This window comes from Salmo trutta, chromosome 10 (assembly GCF_901001165.1).
Source record: "Salmo trutta chromosome 10, fSalTru1.1, whole genome shotgun sequence".
NCBI lineage: Eukaryota > Metazoa > Chordata > Actinopteri > Salmoniformes > Salmonidae > Salmo > Salmo trutta.
The window spans coordinates 1,229,200-1,245,172 of NC_042966.1; the positions used below are offsets into that span (position 1 = coordinate 1,229,200).

The window sequence follows — 15,973 nt, forward strand, 5'->3', positions numbered from 1 at the left end:
GAAGCAGGGCTCCTAGTGGCCGGGGACTTTAATGCAGGCAAACTTAAATCCATTTTACCTCATTTCTACCACCATGTCACATGTGCAACCAGAGGAAAAAAACTCTAGACCACCGTTACTCCACACACAGAGACGTATACAAAGCTCTCCCTCGCCCTCCATTTGTCAAATCTCACCATAATTCTATCCTCCTGATTCCTGCTTACAAGCAAAAACTAAAGCAGGAAGTACCAGTGACTCGCTCAATACGGAAGTGGTCAGATGACGCGGATACTACGCCACAGGACTGTTTTGCTAGCACAGGATTCATCCAATGGCAAAAAAACGAACTAAAACAGACTGGAATATGGTCCGGGATTAATCCAGTGGCATTGAGGAGTATACCATTTTAGTCACCGGCTTCATCAATAAGTGCATCGATGACTTCGTCCCCACAGTGACTGTATGTACATTTCCCAACCAGAACCAATGAATTACAGCCAATATCCGCACTGAGCTAAAGGCTAGAGCTGCCGCTTTCAAGGAGCGGGAGACTAACATGGACACTTATAAAAAAATAAATCCTGCTATGCCCTCAGACGAACCATCAAACAGGCAAAGCGTCAATACAGGACTAAGACTGAATCCTACTACACCGGCTCCGACACTCGTCGGATGTGGTAGGGCTTGAAAAATATTACGGACTGAAAATGGAAACCCAGCCGCGAGCTGCCCAGTGACACGAGCCTACCAGACGAGCTAAATGCATTTTATGCTCGCTTCGAGGCAAGCAACACTGAAGCATGCATGGACAACTGTGTCATCACGCTCTCCGTAGCAGATGTGAGCAAGACCTTTAAACAGGTCAACATTCACAAAGTAGCAGGGCCAGACGGACTACCAGGAAGTGTACTCAAAGCATGCGCGGACAAACTGGCAAGTGTCTTCACTGACATTTTCAACCTCTCCCTGACCGAGTCTGTAATACCTACATGTTTCAAACAGACCACAATAGACCCTGTGCCCAAAAAAGCAAAGGTCACCTGCCTAAATGATTACCGCCCCTTAGCACTCCCGTCGGTAGTCATGAAGTGCTTTACAAGGCTGGTCATGGCTCACAACACCATCAGGCCGGAAACCCGAGACCCATTACAATTCGCATACCGCCCCAACAGATCCACAGATTTGAGATTGAGTCTCCACACTGCCCTTTCCCACCTGGACAAAAAGAACACCTATGTGAGAATGCTGTTCATTGACTACAGCTCAGCGTTCAACACCATAGCTCATCAATAAGCTAAGGACCCTGGGTCTAAACACCTCCCTCTACAACAGGATCCTGGACTTCCTGACGGGGGCCTGTTGTATTCGGTGCATGTGACAAATAACATTTGATTTGATATAGGGAAATGTGTGCCATTTCAGACGCAGACACTTAACAAAAAAAAAATGTCAAAGGCTCAAAAACGCTAAATCACACCATCAGAACACAGCAAGGAGGGGCCATGAAAAGTGGATCTGGAGAAGAAGTGAAGGTTAATTCAGAAGTGAGTCAGTGAATAGAGGAATTGGTGTACTGTTGACTAACCGTAACAGGTGTGGCATTAGCGGCTGACATTCCGATTGCCTCCTCAATGTATTTCTGCTCCTCTTCTGTGATGGTAGGGTGGGCTGCCGGACTCTCGTATGACACCAGGATCCAGAAGAGATACCAGAAGATCCCAAAGCTGCCTGGGAGGTGGAAGGAAGAGTGAAAAGAGTGGAGAGAAAATAGGAAGAATAGAGGAAGTGTAAAAGTGGGGAACTGATGGAAGATGAGGAAAAGGGAAAAGGAGGTTTTTAAAACAAGGACAGACTAAGGGTCAGAGCTACAGTGCATACGTTTCACAGCCAATTCATAATCCTTTGTAGAATTTGCATACTTGAAGTGAACTGAGGGATTGTTCACTTTTGCTAACAGATACAATCCATTTCTGGTAGCATTGCTACATTCTCCAAAAAATTCTAGCCAGGTGATTCTGGACTTTGCTAAATAACCAGCAACACATTTTTTGAAGATTTGGAATAAACGACAATACCCTAGGGAAGTCGTAAAATAACTCAAACTTTGCATGAAAGTGAACTATCCTCAGAGCCGGCGCCAGAACGAATCCGTCAGACGGGCCTTTGATTTCCATAGGCGGGCACATTTTTTTCACGGGACCTCCTGTGTGTGTTCACATTTTTTTTTTTATGAGTAAAGACCTAGGCAGCTCGTGAGTTTCAAGTTTGGGGAAGCTTACCATTTCTACTGATCTGAGAGACAGTTATGATAATTTTTTATATGAGCCTTTTCGTGGAACAGTTTAATTTCAATAATAACGTTTTTGTTTCTCAAAATCATTGTCACGTGGTTAATCATAAAAACTTAAGTAAAATGATAAAAATCTAAAAGTTCAAATTAAACTAAGGCGAGAGCACCAGCCTCTGCTCTGCCATATGGACACAGTAATACACCGTGATGCATTGGAGGCTAAAGAAATGAGCGCATAGAACTCAGATAGCCTATAGGCCAATGCAGTAGTAGGCCTACAACTTCCACGTCAACTAAGTAAAATACATAGCACTAAAGCCGAAAAATGAAAACAGCAGAAAATATCCCAATGACACATTAATATCTATACTCTGCCTCCCTTTCTATCTGTCTTGACTTGAGCTATTGAAGTGCAACATTGTATCAACTAGCCTATTCCAGGCCCTCAGAGTTTCCTGTGCCAGTGAGCTTGGGACAGACAGCTGTTTTTTTATGACGTTTCCACTAGATACTATATATGGAATCGTCAGATGATGATATTTTGCTCTTTTGCACCAACGCCTGTTGATTATCGAGGCCGGGAGTGATGGAATAATTTTCATGATATTGTTTTCAAATCATTTGAAATGGATGTTTAAAAAAAAACAGACTGACTTAGTGTGAGGTGAAGAAAAAATTACTGAGAAGCTCAGCTTATTAGTGGTGGACGTGGTGAGTTAAGACAATCGGAAATCAGACATTGCCAAATGGGCACTTTTCTACATTAACTTGTTTCTCACAAGTGTAGCAGGTTGTGGACTTTGCAAACAACGTTTCCACTCCGAAAATGAGAACGGTAAATAACTGTAATTAATATATGCATTAACAGAAATTAATGTAACCAAATGATGGGGGATTAATGGTACATTTACTAGACCTACTGGTGACATATGTAATGGGGAATTGCTTAACAACGAAACGATCAAAGGGTAAACAATTCACATAATGAAACAATGAATGTGCAAGAATTGGCAGGAGACCACTGAGCGCATTCTGGAAAGCTGAGTGCATGTATTCTGGAAAGCTGAGTGCATGTATTCTGGAAAGCTGAGTGCATGCATTCTGGAAAGCTAAGTGCATGCATTCTGGAAGGCTGAGTGCATGCATTCAGGAAAGCTGAGTGCATGCATTCTGGAAAGCTGGGTGCATGCATTCTGGAAAGCTGAGTGCATGTATTCTGGAAAGCTGAGTGCATATATTCTGGAAAGCTGAGTGCATGTATTCTGGAAAGCTGAGTGCATGTATTCTGGAAAGCTGAGTGCATGTATTCTGGAAAGCTGAGTACATGCATTCTGGAGAGAGACATGCCATATCTTCGCCACATACCCCTCCCCTCCTCCTTGTTGCAACATTTTAAACTATACTCAGACATTTATGTTCACACATATTTTACATGCTTTTCACTGTCAGCTGCAATTCAAATCAGCTAAACATATTGCCATTCGCGCTGCCCAAATTTGCAGGATTCCCAAATAAGCATAGGCTTACACACTTGTGATTTGAAACAATCCACAACAATCTTTTTAAAACAAGCTAATGATCCTCTGTGGCCAAGTCATGCTCTCTGGTGAAGTATTTGAATGTTTTTATTCAGACAGTAGTAAGTATGTCATTTTGGCAAAAAACATACATTTACTTTAGGGGAAGCCATTATCTTAACAGTGCACCCGCCATCTTTCCTTTCCAATTCGCAAGAGTCTGAAATCAGAGATCTGTATATAATGACGAGAAGCTCTTGTTTCCGCCCTAACAATGGGAATCCTTGTCCCAACCCGAGAAGGCAGGCGACAAGCTTAGGTCTGCATATTATGCCCATGGAAACACATTGGGCTTATTCTGGACAGATTTTGGTGAGAGTGAGCCCTCTTGCTTCGCCTCTTCCGCTCTGCTGAAACGCTCTCACAGGACAGAGCATCCGAGCGAGCGAAACTGCGCTCCCCTCGGTCTTATATGTAGCCCATGTATCTGATGCTGTCTGGCTAGAAATAGTATGACATGCCATACTCTTTTGGTCCATACAGAATCAGATACATGGTCTACGCATTCTGAGACAGAAGGGCACTGTTTCGCTCGCTCTGATGTTTATTTGATATTGAAGAGTCTTTCTGTCGGCGCGCCTCTTGGTCAAATAAATGATCAATATTTCAATATGTTATTTGGATGGGCAAGGAGGTACGGCAGGGCGGGCCAGGCCCCCTAAGGGCCGCCCATAACGCCGGCCCTGACTATCACTTTAAGTTGGGAACATTTATGAAAAACAGAAGTCACTAACCGTAGACATAGAAGACAGACGACCACCCTGAGTACTGGACTAGCACTCCAGCCAGTGGCATGGCTATCACGGCCCCTGCATAGGACCCTGAGATACAGAGGCAGACACACTCAAACACGAGGGAGACAGAAAGGTCAGTCATATGGAAAATCAACAGCATTAAACACATTGCTGTGGAACTAGAACTACGATCTTGAGCAATCACAGCATGATTATTAATTATTATAAGGGTAAAAATAGTCACAGTAGATGATGAAATGGTTATAGTCATGTAGAAAACATCCGTTTTACAAGAAGAATTATGGAGAAATACGTCATCACAATAATTAATATTAATTGTAGTCAAAACTGTGTCCCTTTGTAGTGTCCAGACAAAGACAGGAGACAGAGAGGATGACAGACAGGAGACAGAGAGGATGACAGAGAGGATGACAGACAGGAGACAGAGAGGATGACAGACAGGAGACAGAGAGGATGACAGACAGGAGACAGAGAGGATGACAGACAGGAGACAGAGAGGATGACAGAGAGGATGACGACAGAGAGGAGACGGAGAGGATGACAGACAGGAGACAGAGAGGAGACAGAGAGGATGACAGAGAGGATGACAGTGAGGATGACAGACAGGATGACAGAAGAGAAAGATGACCTCACCACAAAAAGCTGTTGTGGCCAATCGACTTCTTTCAAGAGGCGGGGCCCATTTTGCCCAGATGCCGTGGCATGCTGGGTATGAAACACCCTATGAGAGAAAGAGATACATTAGGAGAACAACAACTTTTCATATTTGCAGTTGTACTGAAAGGTTGCTGACAGCTGTTTTCTCTATGGTGGACTGGCCATCTGTCATACTTGACGAGAATGTTTTCTTTCTCATATGAAAAGTTGATCTCCTAAAATCAATTAAGTAACTTCCTGGTGTAACTCTTTCTCTCATAGGGTGTTTCAGGTGAAATGCATTGTACACTTTAGAAAGAAGACATTCTCGTCAAGAATGACACATGGCCGGGCAGTGGCCAGATCACCATAGAGAAAACAATCAGTTGTCAGCATAGTGCAAGTGTGAACTCTGATGTATGCTAGGGGAAGCCATTGGATGTAGCCAAGCACCTCCACGAGTCCTTGACATATCCTGACAAGGATAACGCATCCAATGTGAGTTCGTGCTGCCGATGGGATCAACATATTCAGGCATGAGGTGGCCACTATGGCAAAACCAAAGACTCTGCGTGATAGAGGGGAAAAGAATCAGATATCTACCTACAGTAATAGTTATTGAAATATTCACAGCACATTATTTACATACAAGTAAAAGCAGCTGACCTGTTGGCTGCAAATTTTTGACAGATGAATCCCCCGGGTATTTGGGTTACTATGTATCCCCAGAAAAATGACCCATGGATCATTCCGACCGTTTCTGGTTCCCAGTTGAACTGAGCTTTCTATGGAGAGAGTGAAAAAAAGAGTTCAAAGCAAAAAAAGGGGAGGAAAAGATTTTCTGGGGTGGTGGGAAAAAATAAATGTGAGATCGCTAAAGTAAGTGACCGTAACTATCACCCTTCTACAGTAATCATGAATCAAAGTCTTAATTCAATAAAAGACAAAGCCGCAGTTGACAATCAAACTATTTCATTGCGATCATAGGGACCTAGCAACTTTGATAGCCACCACATTTCAACTGGCAGTAACAATCCTCTTTCAGCTAGAGTCTCGTGTTTGTTGGTCATTACAACCAATAAGGTCCTTATCCATTTAGGAGAAGGAGGTAAAGCCAAAGCAACCTGATTGGTCCAACTCTGACCCTTTGAGAGCATACATACCACCACTGACAATAGGGATTCATTCTCCCCTCACTGGTTACCAACAAGTCACACATATCACTCTTGGAAACAAAGGTGCGACCTAGAACCATAAAGATGTCTTTGGCTTATCCCTGTAAGAGAACCCTTTTCGGTTTCAGGTAGAATGTTTTCACTCAACAAAGCACCCTCAACAACCCTTTTTTCAGACATAAAGAGTTATTTAGATGGAAAAGATACCACGTAGAACCCTACCTGTCCTGAAAGAACCCTTTGTTCTAAAACAATATATCTGACTCACCACAAGAATCGGCTTGTCGCCCTTGTAGATGGTTTGGTTGTTGACCATGCTGACGATGGCAACGCCCAAGTTGCATCGGATACCGAAGGAGATGCAGAAGCCCAGGCCGGAGAGGATGGCGATGATGTAGCGTCGGGGCAGGCCGAAACAGGTGCAGTCCACCACGGGCATCTCCTTCTCCTCCACGATAACTGCCTGACCCTCATCGGTGAGCTCGATTGTCTCGCCATTTTCCTGCCGCTTCTCTAGGATTCTGAGAACGAAAAGGAGAGGAGATATTATATATATGATATATAAAATCAGCAAAAAAAGAATGTCCCTTTTTCAGGACCCTGTCTTTCAAAGATAATTCGTAAAAATCCAAATAACTTCACAGATCTTCATTGTAAAGGGTTTAAACACTGTTTCCCATGCTTGTTCAAGAACCATAAATAATTAATGAACATGCACTTAAGACACTAACAGCTTACAGACGGTAGTCAATTAAGGTCACAGTTATGAAAACTTAGGATACCAAAGAGGACATTCAACTGACTCTGAAAAACACCAAAAGAAAGATGCCCAGGGTCCCTGCTCATCTGCGTGAACGTGCCTTAGGCATGCTGCAAGGAGGCATGAGGACTGCAGATGTGGCCAGGGCAATAAATTGCAATGTCCGTACTGTGAGAAGCCTAGGACAGCGCTAAAGGGAGACAGCTGATCGTCCTCGCAGTGGCAGACCACGTGTAACAACACCTGCACAGGATCGGTACATCCGAACATCACACCTGCGAGACAGGTACAGGATGGCAACAACTGCCCGAGTTACAACAGGAATGCACAATCCCTCCATCAGTGCTCAGACTATTGCGGACAGAGGCTGGACTGAGGGCTTGTAGGCCTGTTGTAAGGCAGGTCCTCACCAGACATCACAGGCAACAACGTCGCCTATGGGCACAAACCCACCGTTGCTGGACCAGACAGGACCGGCAAAAAGTCCTCTTCACTGACGAGTCTTGGTTTTGTCTCACCAAAGGTGATGGTCGGATTCGCGTTTATCGTCGAAGGAATGAGCGTTACACCGAGGCCTGTACTCTGGAGCGGGATCGATTTGGAGGGGGAGGGTCCGTCATGGTCTGGGTGTGTCACAGCATCATCGGACTGAGCTTGTTGTCAATGCAGGCAATCTCAATGCTGTGCGTTACAGGGAAGACATCCTCCTCCCTCATGTGGTACCCTTCCTGCGGGCTCATCCTGACATGACCCTCCAGCATGACAATGCCACCAGCCATACTGCTCGTTCTGTGCGTGATTTCCTGCAAGACAGGTGTCAGTGTTCTGCCATGGCCATTGAAGAGCCCGGATCTCAATCCCATTGAGCATGTCTGGGACCTGTTGGATCGGAGGGCTAGGGCCATTCCCCCCAGAAATGTCTGTGAACTTGCAGGTGCCTTGGTGGAAGAGTGGGGTAACATCTCAAAGCAAGAACTGGCAAATCTGGTGCAGTCCATGAGGAGATGCACTGCAGTACTTAATGTAGCTGGTGGCTACAACAGATACTGACTGTTACTTTTGATTTTGACCCCCCCTTTGTTCAGGGACACATTATTCCATTTCTGTTAGTCACATGTCTGTGGAACTTTTTCAGTTTATATCTCAGTTGTTGAATCTTATGTTCATACAAATATTTACACGTTAAGTTTGCTGAAAATAAACACAGTTGACGGTGAGAGGATGTTTCTTTTTTTGCATATATATAGTTTATATAGAGTTGGCTTATGACTTGTATAGACACCGCCTTTAACATACAGACATTAAAGGTGGTGCAAAGACTGGTCCTTTGTAGCTCAGTCAGTAGAGCAGGGCCCTTGTAACGCCAGAGTAGTGGGTTTGATTCCCGGGACCACCCATATGTTAAATATATGCGCTCAGAATGTCGTGACTAAGTTGCTTGGATAAAAGTGTCTGCTAAATAGCATATGGCGGTAGGTAGCCTAGCGGATAAGTGCATTGGGCTAGTAACTGAAAGGTTGCTCGTTTGAATCCCCGAACCGACTTGGTGAAAAAAGGTCAATGCTGCAGCGACTTTCTTCCATTCAGCCACAAAAGCATTAGTGAGGTCAGGAACTGATGTTGGGCGATTAGGCCTGGCTCGCAGTTGCTGTTGTAATTCATCCCAAAGGTGTCCGATGTGGTTGAGATCAGGGCTCTGTCCAGGCCAGTCAAGTTCTTCCACAACAATCTCGACAAACCATTTCTGTATGGACCTTGCTTTGTGCATGTGGGCATTGCTGAAACAGGAAAAGGACTTCCCCAAACTGTTGCCACAAAGTCGGAAGCACATAAACATCCAGAATATCATTGTATGCTGTAGCGTTAAGATTTCCCTTCACTGGAATTAAGGGACCTAGCCCGAACCATAAAACTAGCCCCAGACCATTTTTTTTCCTCCACCAAACTTTACAGTTGGCACTATGAATTGTGGTAGCGTCTCCTGGCATCTGCCAAACCCAGATTCGTTCGTCAGACTGCCAGATGAAGCGCGATTCATTACTCCAGAGAATGCATTTACACTGCTCCAGAGTCCAATGGCAGCGAGCTTTACACCACTCCAGCCGACGCTTGGCATTACGCATGGTGATGTTGTGTGCGGCTGTGCTGCCACGGAAACCCATCTCATGAAACTCCAGACGAACAGTTCTTGTGCTGATGTTGCTTCCAGAGATAGTTTGGAACTTGGTAGTGAGTGTTGCAACTGAGGACAGACGATTTTTATGTGCTACGCGCTTCAGCGGTCCAGTTCTGTGAGCTTGTGCAGCCTACCACTTCGCTGCTGAGCCGTTGTTGCTCCTAGACGTCTCCTCTTCACAATAACAGCACTTACATTTGACCGGGGAAGCTCTAACAGGGCAGAAATTTGACGAACTGACTTGTTGGAAAGGTGGTATCCTTTGACGGTGCCACGTTGAAAGTCACTGAGCTCTTCAGTACGGGCTATTCTACTGCCAATGTTTGTCAGCAACGGTGTGGCTGAAATGGCCAAATCCACTAATTTGAAGGAGTGTCCACATACTTGTGTCTCAATAGTGTATGTTCTTGTAAGCATCAGTCAGCAATAATTGTGCAGGTGTGTGTGTGGGTCTTCCGTGCATTAATTATGATTTTTGCATGGTATTAAAGTTACATGAGATTGTATTCATTGCTAATGTATTTTAATTGCTATCCTTGACATTTACAACCCAAACAGACTCTTCCAAGACAGACATTCCTTCCTGTAAACCTCTCAAAAAAATGCCAACCACCTCGGTACACTTCAATGTCACCTTGGTCAAGCCCCGGCCTGCAGTGAGTTATTTTTTTCAAATAGGTTTTTTGCTGACATTACCAATCTGGACAGGCCTTGGCAGGTAGGCTGCAATACAGTAGAGCTAAAACCATACGGTGAAAACAGCATTTGTCTCTTTGGCACATCTCTGGCCGAATCTCTTCACCTCGCTCTCTCCTGCTCTCTCCCGACCTATCCAGCTCACTGAGCAAACATGCTAACGACCTGCGCAAGCCTCCAGTCTAGGAAACATCAAATATGTATTCAGCTGAGGCACATCATCCATTAAGCATGAGATCAGCTCAGCCCCAATGTGAGGCTGTGCTGAGTTCACAGACCATACTTTATTCCTCTGCTGCAAGACCAATGGATATGGTGGGATGTGGGGGAGACTGAGGTTTCACATGCTCCTGCTTTATTTCCTGTTTGGGCATATGTTTTTAATGCTCAAGTGATTAGGGGGGAGGAGAGCCAATCATATCATCTCTGCTTTGGAAGTAAATATTTCACATTGGTTTAGAGCAGACTGTAGGAGGCGGAAGAATACTAAACCGTCAATCAGTCAGTGTTGAAGACATTATTGTTTGAACTGCAAAGTTGACAGTTTCTCGTCCAAGGAATAAGACTATTGGTCTTGCATAGTTTTTCGCTAGTTGGGCATAGTCCTTGGGAATGGAAACAAATGGGTACTCCTTTGAACCACAACGTGCTGTGTTATAATTATTTTTCCCACAGACCTTTTCATCCCTCCAAAATTGAACTATTGTCATTTTACAGACATATCAGAAACAATAAGGAAACTGCTAATTAAGAAGTTTCACAAGAACCAGGGAAAGGTGATGCTTAGATGGGATTCTAAGCAATTATAAACCCCGAAAGCAGTACAGAAACATTTTGATACATTTCTCCAGATCAAGAAAAAATGATTTATCATACTGGGTCAATGCTCTGATATCCCTACTAGAACCTTCACCAGAGGTTCAGAAACACGTTTTGCGTGGTACCAGGGCAACATCTACTGAGACAGACTAAACAGGGCCAGTCAAACCCATGATAAAATCAGGCTAGGGTAATATGACTGGTCTACATACTGCTTTGGTGACAATGTCACAATGTCATAGTAATCTGCCACACAGCAGCACTGTTACTTGGCACAAGGTGTTTGTCACCCCATCAACATGCAAGGCCATTTTACAAGGTGACTTGCTATGTGGAGACTAGAGAATGATGAGAAAGTAAAATAAACAGATTTGAATTACGCCTACACTTTTGACAGCAAACTGTATACCTTATTTGGCATCCAACTACAGTTTGCTTCCAACTACAATTTACAAACTGTGCATTGTGGCAAGTCAAAAACTGCTGTGGTATCCGGAAACATTGTACACCAATATGTGACAAAGCAACATCCACAAAATGGGTGCCACTACGATGCCCATACCAAAAAACAGTTCGCACAAGCAATGGCTCCAGCATTCTCTGACATTAAGTATTAATGACTTTCGCTGACGATGAATTATTAAATACCTCTTCGTACTATTTCTGTATTTGTGCGCCTCTCTTTCCCTCTATTCTTCCTGTCCCTCGTTCATCTTTCTAGTTTCGTCTCAGTCCCTGCCTTTCATTGTCAATTCCCTCTCCTCTCACAGCTCACATCCATCTCTCACCACTGTTCTTTTAACACCAATCCCCCTTTCTGCGTCCTGAGAAAAATCTTTGTCTAAACAGGATTGCATATAGAAGTGCACCATCTGTACTGGCGACACAACGCCCTTTTGATATCCGTCAGGTGTTTACGAAATGTGTTAAAGGTGAAACGTGCTCAACACTATTGCCTTGCCAACAGCTGAGAAAGGGCTAGGAGCCCAACTGTCCCATGGTAATGAAATAGAAAATACGGCAGTATTCACTTGATATCATTGCAGCAGAAACTTTGAAATGTTTTTATGTATTTCGTTCTCTGTCTTAGAGAGTTTTAACCCTTGTTTTTTTTCCTCTGTGTCTCAACTTTGGGTTGGCCTCATCTGACCCTGAGACGTATATCCCTTTTAATCCTTAGCGCTTTACAAACCCCTCGTTTTCACTCTAAGTAATATCACACAAACAGACAGAATGACACATACTTGTGTAGTAAATGTGGAAGTCTGTCTGCACAATGCTCAGACATGTTACAGTGTAGCAAATTAAATAGAGGTCAGTGACCCTTAATCCTTGCTCATTGGCTTATCAAATGAGTATAGTGGGTTCTCCATCATAATCTCTTAATTCATTCGTCAAGGACATAGGTGTGAGAACAGTTCAGCAGTGCAGTTCAATCAACAGGTGAAGATTATTGATTGAAGAATAAATTGTATATGAGGTATAGGACTGGATCTGGGAAGCAATCTAGTATGGGTATTATACCACCTGAATATGATACTTTTGGCACAGACCGTCGTGAACAACTACATAACTTAGGTCTGATCAGAATAAAGAGATGGAGGTTGCAGACTACTCAACACACAACGAAATAGTTGAGAGAAATTACAAATGGCTACCATAGGAAAACCTTTCAACACAGAGTGAAAAGTCAGCTAAGGGCACTGGAACTCTCTTGAATAATACAATAAACAAACAGCAAATTCTCTAAACAATCCACACACTGGACTGGACCAAAATGAGCTTTAGAAACATTAATAAATGTTGTACTTGGATTACAAAAAGCTCTAAATTTAGACTGGTGACTGATATTTTGTTGAAATGTCATGACATGTCATTATGAATATGACGGCGGCAGGTAGCCTAGCGGTTAGAACATTGGGCCAGTAACCGAAAGGTCACTAGTCTAAATCCCTGAGCTGACAAGGTGACAAATCTGCCGATGTGCCCTTGAGCAAGGCACTTAGCCCTAATTGCTCCAGGGTCACCGTTGATAATTGCAGAACCTGGCCGTGACCCCCTGAAACACCCTTGGGGAGTTGGGATATGAAAATAAATAAATGTAAAAAAATAAAAACATTTCCAATTCAAAAATGCATATTAAACCACTTGTACCCGTGTGAAATAGGACAAATATAAGCACCCCCAAATTATAATAATACATTGTAAATGCATCACATGGTCAAAAACAGTGGCTACATGTGTAAATAAGACACTATACCGCAGACAAGGTCACGTGTGGTAAATTTCTCCAGTTTTATCATGTGGGCAAGGGACCCAGCCATAAGAATATGAATTGCATTCAGCTAAATGTGTTTTTGTTATGACCTCAACGCATGACCAAACAGCTGGATGGAAATATCTACTCCCTGTTTTAGGGACAATGTCAACCCAATGCCTTTCTATAGTATCTGAAAAATCTGATTGCAGTTAAGGATAAGTAATTATGTAACTGTTTATAACATGTTTACATAAGTTATTTGTTATTGTGAGTTATGAGGGCCCGAGCACAATCTTCACAGCAATAAGTTATTAATCATTGAACAACAAGTGTCTGAGTTGGTTATTCATCTGACAGATATCAAAGAAGTTAAGGAAGAGTAGCATATTAAAAGGCCCAGTGCAGCCAAAAATGTGATTTCCTGTGTTTTATACACTCACTGGACAGTTTATTAGGTACACCCATCTATTACCGGATCAGACCCCCTTTTGTCTCCAGAAAAGCCTGACTTCTTCGGGGCATTCTACAAAGTACCACAGGAAATGTTCCACAGGGATGTCGGTCCATGCTGACGCGACTAACACTCAGTTGCTGCAGATTGGACGGCAGTGCATTTATGCTATCAACAGCTCGTTCCTTCTCATCCCAAAGATGCACTATTAGGTTGAGGTCTGGGGACTGCGCAGGCCACTCAAGTAAACTGTCCAGTGTTGGTGATCGCGGGCCCACCGCTTCTTCTTGGTTTTAGCTGAAAAGAGTTGAGCCCGGTGTGATCGTCTGCTGCAATAGCCATCCGTGACAAGGATCGATGAGTTGTGCGTTGCGAAATGTTGTACTGCGCCGTTATTTATGTTTGTGGGCCGCTTGTTAGCCTGCACGATTCTTGACATTCTCCTTCAACCTTTTTCATCAACGAGCTGTTTTTGCCCACTGGACTGCCGCTGACTAGGCTTTTTGTTTGTCGCACCCTAGTGTGACAAATACAATTTGATTTGACCATTGTGCAAGAAAAGCCCAGAAGGGCGGCAGTTTTGGAAATAGTGGATCCGGCGTGCCTAGCACTGACGATCATACCCTGCTCAAAGTCGCTTAGGTCACTCGAAGAGTGACTGAATGACGAGATACCTGTCTTAAATCGCAAGCCACGGCCATGTGAATCTCTGTCTGTAGGTGTAATCCATTTGTGAACAGGGTGGTGTACCTAATAGACTGGCCGGTGAGAGTATATTTCCACACTATAAGGTTGGAATAATACTGTAAAATTGCTAAAATGATAATACCTTTTTAGTTTAAGAGCTCTTTGAAAAGACAGCCTGAAAGGGCTCCCGAGTGTCAGTGGTCTAAGGCACTGCACCCCAGTGCTAAAGGAGTCACTACAGACCCTGGTTCGTTCCCAGGTTGTATCACAACCAGCCATAATCAGGAGCCCCATAGGGTAGCGCACAATTGGCCCAGCGACTTCCGGGTTAGGGGAACTTGGCTCATCGCGCTTTAGCGTCTCCTAGTGGCGGGCGAGACGCCTGCAGGCTGACCTCAGTCATCAGTTGAACGTGTTTCCTCCGACACGTTGGTGCGGCTGGCTTCCGGGTTAAGCGGGCGGGTATTAAGAAGCGCAGGCGGGTCTTGTTTCGGAGGACGCATGACTCGACCTTCGCCCCCGAGCCCTTTGGGGAGTTGCAGCGATGAGACAAGATCGAAATTGGGGTTAAAAAAAAGCCCTGAAATTTCAGCCTGTTTTCATGGGAAGGAATTTTGTCCTGCCTGCTGCCATCACCAGGCGGTAAATTTATTAATTAAATTAATTAATAGACCTATAAGAGAGTTCCAAACCTCTATGAAGAAAAATGGGCCTAACTATTTATATGTCATATAAGGCTAAATGTCACAAAAATTCACACAACATAGGGTCCTAACAGCAGCCACAAACCAAGGCACCATATTACGCACTGGGGGACGCCTCAGCGCACGCATGTGATAAGGAAGTGAAGGTTTGGTAACTATTGCGTAGGGCAGGTAGGTACAGTAATCCCTGCCTTTGGGGGAGGGGAGCAGACGATGACGAGTTATTAAACCGTAGACGGGGCGAACCTGGAGAGGTAGGCTACCTACAGAGCGAGCGAGAGAGCGAGAAAGAGAGAGGTGTATGGGGATTTACGTGGGCCGACAGCTTGGAGGGGGAGAGGGCTATTTCGGGAGAGGATTTATGTGTTCAGGCGCTTCTTCAAATCCCGAGAGAAAGGAGATCGCGAACTATTTGCGCTCCGATATCCATCAATGTTTCTGTAGATTAATCACCCATTTTTTTGCATCGTGGCCGCACCAAAGAAACGTTATGTTCCCTTATTAAAGTATAAATGTCTTCCACATTTCTTGAGCAGAATAGCCAGCACTTGCTCTCTCAAGTGGCCACACACTGTAAACCATTAGGCAAATGAGATGCCGATCTAACTTTCACTGCTTTTACAAAGTGCCAATATTTAGTTGACCAGCTGGCCTGGACACGTTTTTTTTTTGTTATGCAAAAGAATGTTCAACTAAAGCGCATAGCCTACAAACCCCGGGCACAAATATCAGCTCAGCTAGTTGTTATCATGTAGGTATCCCCCCGCCCAATAATTATTTTACTGTAGGCTAGGTAAAATATGAACCAAGCATGACCATCAGACAGAGATACTTCTCTTGGCTATACACATGTTGATGCCACCTCCTCCTTTTTTAAACACGTAGAGCAATGTCATGTTTTAGACACATTTTTCCTGTAGGTATATTTACAACAGAATGGAGTCTTTTCCCCTTTATCAACATGTTAATATACATTAATTATGGCCTGATAAGTTATTCGTACAC

General features: G+C 44.0%; 1 protein-coding gene across 3 annotated transcripts in view; it reads right to left on the bottom strand.

The window, feature by feature from the left end:
- LOC115200933 (vesicular glutamate transporter 1) overlaps window positions 1–15,973 on the bottom strand; it is a 31,981-nt gene that overhangs the window by 11,686 nt on the left and 4,322 nt on the right. For all 3 annotated transcript variants that reach the window (XM_029764059.1, XM_029764058.1, XM_029764057.1), the window contains 6 exons: window positions 6,684–6,936; window positions 5,907–6,025; window positions 5,694–5,808; window positions 5,238–5,325; window positions 4,584–4,670; window positions 1,568–1,710 (listed from right to left, as the gene is read on the bottom strand). In XM_029764059.1, coding sequence (XP_029619919.1) covers window positions 1,568–1,710; window positions 4,584–4,670; window positions 5,238–5,325; window positions 5,694–5,808; window positions 5,907–6,025; window positions 6,684–6,854 — 723 coding nt within the window. In that variant the 5' untranslated portion in view covers window positions 6,855–6,936. The remainder of the gene's footprint in view (window positions 1–1,567; window positions 1,711–4,583; window positions 4,671–5,237; window positions 5,326–5,693; window positions 5,809–5,906; window positions 6,026–6,683; window positions 6,937–15,973) is intronic.